The sequence below is a fragment of the Doryrhamphus excisus genome, chromosome 7 (genome assembly GCF_030265055.1).
Source record: "Doryrhamphus excisus isolate RoL2022-K1 chromosome 7, RoL_Dexc_1.0, whole genome shotgun sequence".
NCBI lineage: Eukaryota > Metazoa > Chordata > Actinopteri > Syngnathiformes > Syngnathidae > Doryrhamphus > Doryrhamphus excisus.
The window spans coordinates 21,813,989-21,819,685 of NC_080472.1; the positions used below are offsets into that span (position 1 = coordinate 21,813,989).

Sequence of the window (5,697 nt, forward strand, 5' to 3'; positions counted from 1 at the left end):
AATGTTACCCATCATCAACATACATCTCACTTTCTCTTTTCTGTACCTTCTAAAGATATAAAAACAGGTAAAATGAGGCAGCTAATGAACGCACGTCATGTGACACAACAATTCAAAGCGCTCCAAAAAGCTCCACCGAGGTTTTGTATCCATGCTGTGAGCATATGGTAACAGGTACACAGACGCTAACACGTCATACTTGAGTACTTTAGTAGAACTTCCTTCCTGATGCCACATAGCAACATAGAAAGGAAGGCTACACCTAGCTTCCAAAAACAAACGGACAGCTCCAACATGGAGCCTTGCCTTTGGCTAGTGGCCTGAGGCACCGGGAGCCGGTGTGTGCTGAAGCTAGTTGCTAGCCTGTGGCAAGTCGTCACTACGCCACGGGCTAGCGACTAGCATTGTTAGGCGTAACAATGTTCCCAACGATAACGGTGTGTTTCACATGCAGGTCACATGATGTGCTTTTTGGAGGTTTTTAGCATTGTTAGCCGCCTCTTATTTTAGCTGTTTTTATATCTTTAGAACGCAGAGATAAAAGAAAGACGCGTGTTCATGTCTCGCATAAGGATTGAGGATGATGGGCAAAATTTCTATTACAATAAGACGGCGTGAACGTTGTGATCCAATTTTACCGATCGTTCACCATGTTACCTTTGGATGTTCGAGTACTCATGAATGAATGACGCAAGAAAGGCTCAAATGAGCTTTTAAGGACATTTTTATTTTTGTTTGTACAGACTTTTTGTCACAACAAAGTCAGCGTTTCAGAGCGTTTATTTTCTTGTGGCGGCCATGACACCAGTCGTAGTATTAGTCGGAATTTGACAGCAACCGAGAAAAGAAAACGTGGAGCGACGGCCTAAGAAGAAGCAGACATGCAAGCTAAAGCAAACCCAAAGGCAACGGGAGGGGGGTTAGAAGAGGGGGTGTTCTGCCCCCCCCCCCCCCCCCCCCCATCCCCATCCCCACAGTCCAGTTTAATATTAAACTCCTATTCACTCAGTAGCAAAGCAAAACAAACGCGTATTTTTGTGATGTGTTTTTGCCGTTAGCGTGACTTGTACAACATTCAAGTGCTCCTGGTCGTTAGCCGGCATGGTGATTGGTCAATGGACACAGGAAATCAATGATGCGTCACCCATTCCAAAGCACAATGTGATATGTTAACGCGGCTCCGAGAAGTCGATTCCGGGGGGAGGGGGCGGGGGGGCGGGTATTAAAAGAACGCAACCTTTCTTTAGTGGATAGTTGTACAGTGCAATCAGGCCACACGCTATGAGTGGATTGGTACAAAATAGGAACATTTAAGTGCTTAGCCCACGTGTCAGCCCTCCACCCCCCCCACCCCAATCCGCTCAAGAAATGGAAAGCCCCCCCCCAAAAAAAACGAGACAAAATCCCATCCCGGAGAGGCGGGAGTAGAGGAAAGGTTCAGAAAGGTAAGATGACCCCCCTCACCTGGCTAACAGACAGTGAGAAGAGGTCAATAAAGGTGAAGGGGCGGAGCCATCTTCCCTCAGCTGCCACCCGCTGCATCCATCTGCCGGCGGGGCCGAACACCCCCCCCCACCCCCCAGTGTCCCCCTCACTTGAGAAGAGCCTTGATGTTGTCGTCTTCCGCCATCTCGAAGGCAGTCATGCCGGTCGGACCCTTCTGGTATTTGTCGGCGCCCTGCGGAGGATACGAAGATGAACAGACATCAGGTGTCATGGAGGCAGGCATCATACCACCTCCCTTGGGGCCGGGCTCATGAATGAACAGCACACTCAGCCACATGATGACACCATACGAATGCAATGATGACATCACGCTTTCCATTATTTACTGGCAGTGTTTACTGACATTGAAAGCACCGCGTGCCTGCAGAAATTCAAGACTAGAGCAGTTGAAAATGGCAAGAATGTACATTTAGCCATTTAGCCATTTAGCACTGGTGCATCTTATGGAGGTTCCAAGTCAAACATGTTTATTCCAAACAAGCATTAAAGTCAACCAGACTGTTCATCACCTGGTTAAACGTTTAAAACCATAGCTAAAAAAAAAAGTGTATAGTAAATGTATAGAAAGTTCCACTCTTCTTCACAAGGTGAAAAATGGGCAACCACCATCTGGAACTCGTGTCCATTAATGTAAATCCATCCCAAATGTTCTCCATTGGATGGAGAAGAGGGGAAGAACCGGGATGGTCCAAGAGAGTCGGCTTATTCCTCTGTCAAGAAGTTCTTTGTCATGACCAGGGACTTCAGTCATGAGGGATGCCCCCCCTGCGACATCTCAACATAGCCGCCTGCCGTCTGACGCCCCTGCACGACCTGAAGCTCCATTGTTTCATTGGAGGATGATGATGGTGGGATCTCCTTGTCATGCCAGTAACATTGGAAGCCAACATGGGAGCATAAAATAGGTTCTTCTTAACAGCCTTCTCTGACGGTTATGGGACTGCACTCTGCACCAGTACCAACCCAACCTTCATTCCGGCCCAGGATGGTCCCATGACTAGATGGGCCGCCAATGGGATCCTCCGGCTCATTTCTAATGGGCCATTCGAACCCAGGTCTTACCAAAATGTACATTCTTCACATTCTTCAACTGCTCTCATGGCATGTCCAACTAAATATGAAGCTCCAACTGCATGCAGTAACAAAAACATTATTGTTTTTAAAAAAGTATTTGTATAATATAAAATAAATATGTACTACAACCTGCCGTTAAGCGTAGTTTTAGCATTGTTCAGGTGTACCTAATGATCAGGCCGGACGTCCACTTTGCAACCCAACACGTCTAAACGTGTGTTTTCTCAACGTGACCCGGTGTCAGCACTCTGCAGCGGGATCTTAGGACCGGGTCGCCAATTGGGGTCAAATTGCCTTTCTAAGTGGTGGCTGGCGAGTGTGGTTTGGGGCGGCTCATTTGGTGCGAAAGGGGAGGGGTGAGCGTCACGTGCCGACAGGAGCACGTATGAATGAGTGCGGCGAGTCAGCAGGATCTTTATGAGCTTTAAACACGGTGAAAGACCACAGTGTGACGTCCTGCCAGATAATGGGCGATAAATGACATCGGGGAACAATTCTATAATATTTGTTTACCAAGTTATCAATTGTAAAATATATATTTATGAAATATTTGTTAAAAATTCCATTTAAAAATGAAGTGTGTGTAAAGATTATTGCCAAAGCCGCCCGATCAGGACTCGGGGGGGTCTTGCCAAGGTGTCATCAGGTGTGAATGAGACCAACCATGTTTAGGAGGACCTTGACGCAGCTGGCATGGCCCTCCAGGCTGGCAGAGATCAGCGGAGTGAGGCCGTGTTTGTCGGGGGCCTGCGAGGGTGGCAGAGAAACACCGAGTTATTTAAGGGGGGAGAGGGGGGGGGGATGATGCGAGCCAGGTTGGACAATGAGACGCTACGTTGACATCTGCTCCCTTGGAGATGAGGAACTCCACCATTTCCTTTCGACCAAAGTCGCAAGCGTAGTGAAGAGGCTTCCTGCCGCCGTCCAGGGTTCGGTTCACGTCCTCGCTCTGCCACACAGGGAAGAGAAAGGGGACCACATTATAGACACACGCAAAGGCGGCCTTTGATGACATCACTTCCTGCAAGCAAAGAGTCTTTAGTGAAGAGGAGGTCTCAAGTGGTCCAGGTGGATCTGCTTACAGCAGCGTCTCAAATGAAAACACCTGATCCACTTTGAGGTCCTCTGTGGTGGACGACAGCAAGTCTTTCATGGAAGATACCGTATGACCTAGCATCCTCCAATAAGCCTTTCTTCATCAGTAACTCTTCATTTTTATTATTATTATTATTTTCATCGAATTGACAATTGCGGGTTTGCTTGATTAAAATGTTTATTTCAATAAATTATATTCTGGAGTAAAAGAAATAAAACAACAAAAGCCAGCATAGGAAGCACACCAACAGCGTAGTGACACGCTAACTCCGCCGACCCGCGAATGTTGCCCCGGGCATCCCTCATGACCCTGAGGGCCCTGGTCTGTTTGGTAACAGCTATGTTCTTCAACAGGACAACGCTGCAGTTTACAATACTGGCTTGACCAAGGACGTCTTCAGGGAGAAGAACATCACTCTTTTGGACCATGCCGCATCTTCCCCTGATTGACATCCCAATTGTGGGGCGGATGGCAAGGGAGGTTTATAAAAACGGCCATCGGTTCCAGACAGTGGATGCCCTTGGTGAAGCCATCTTCACCACTTGGGACCAATGTTCCCAATAGCTAGACATTTTTTTCTTCTGGTTTGGAGAGTTTTTTCTTGAATTTTGGGTGGTAACCCAAAGAACAAGATCCCGGGTCCAAGTGATATGATCTTCCGGTGACAAGCCATGTTCAACACCATACTGGATTTTTTTTTTTTAAGCGGGTGCACAAGTTCACATGATCTAGAACAGGGATCACAATAAGCTGCGTTAAAGTGCTTAAAACCAAAACAGCACCATCACTGCCATGAAAAGGTCTCTGCAAGCCAAAACCTCAGCTGGCTGATGGAGCCACTACCCACCCACCCACACACCGACCCACCCACACCAGGGAGAGCCCATTCACACCTGTTTCAACAAAATAGACAAGCTGCTAAAACAATACATGTGTTGTTTATGTTTACGTTAATGCTAGCTTACCATACCAACAGGTTGCATGAGTGTCCTCAATAGCCACTGTGGCGTTTACGAGCAGGATAAAACCAAGTAAAAATGATTCATTCCAGGACGATGGTGTCGAGGCACACGTAAACCAAATCTAAAATGGCTTTTAAAAAAAAATCCGTTCCTGTCATCCATGTCGCCTGAGAGACCGCACGCCATAATGCTAACACCGGTCTCAAAACAATTTTCCCGTTTGTGTCGACTTTGTACAACAACGCCACTTTGATGCTCATTGTAGTTATTCAACAATGGTTGAATCAACTTGTCATTAGCCAACTCCGGCTAGCGTTAGCATGCTAGCGAGCGACCACAGCACTTTCCGCTGCCACTTGTCGGAGGACTGCCGCGCATTAACTCGCTTCAGTGGGCACAACTCTTCATTCCTTACCGATAGGAGCATGCCCTCCACCTCGGTAACGTCTCCGGTTTTCAATGCCCACGTCAGGTCTTTGTCGCCCATGTTGTTGCTCTTCTGGTGGGAGAGTGTTGCCGCTGCTAGCTTGCTTGGGCTTCAATGCTAAAGAGTGGTGTTAAAAAAAGTTAGCTTTGTTGCTAGCGGGGAGGGCGTACACTTCCTGTTGTCACGGCGGGGAGAGAAATAAACCGATTGTGTCGAAAAAATGACTTGATTTCAAGAGATGGGGCTCAATGTTATTGCTATTGTGACTAAAACACGAAAGGACGCAGGAAAGCGTGTCACTAAATGGAGAAAGACAAGTTAGCACAAAGGGATCCGCCTTTCTAGCACCAAGACTTCCGGTGCCGGAACCCGGAAGTAAGCATTGGGAAGTTACGCACTCTCCGGACACGTCATTAGGTACACTTGCAAAAAATGATATTTTTTCTCTAATGTTTCAACTCTCAGCTCTTAAAATATTTTTCCTCATATTATCAATTTATTATCATAAAATTGTAACATTTTTTTCTTGTTAGAATGCGACTTTGTTCTCTTATTTGAAATGACAGATTTTAAAATCTTTTTTCCGCAGTTAATTTTTTCCAAATGTACTTGAATTATGACCTGATTACTAT

General features: G+C 46.6%; 1 protein-coding gene across 1 annotated transcript; it reads right to left on the bottom strand.

Moving 5' to 3' along the window:
* Positions 1–706: 706 nt before the first annotated feature.
* mtpn (myotrophin) lies at positions 707–5,442 on the bottom strand. The gene is made up of 4 exons (XM_058078667.1): positions 5,054–5,442; positions 3,416–3,529; positions 3,244–3,327; positions 707–1,678 (listed from the first exon to the last, which is right to left on the bottom strand). Exons 1-4 carry the CDS (start codon positions 5,123–5,125, stop codon positions 1,592–1,594), a joined length of 357 nt encoding a protein of 118 aa, XP_057934650.1. The 5' UTR covers positions 5,126–5,442; the 3' UTR covers positions 707–1,591.
* Positions 5,443–5,697: the final 255 nt, after the last annotated feature.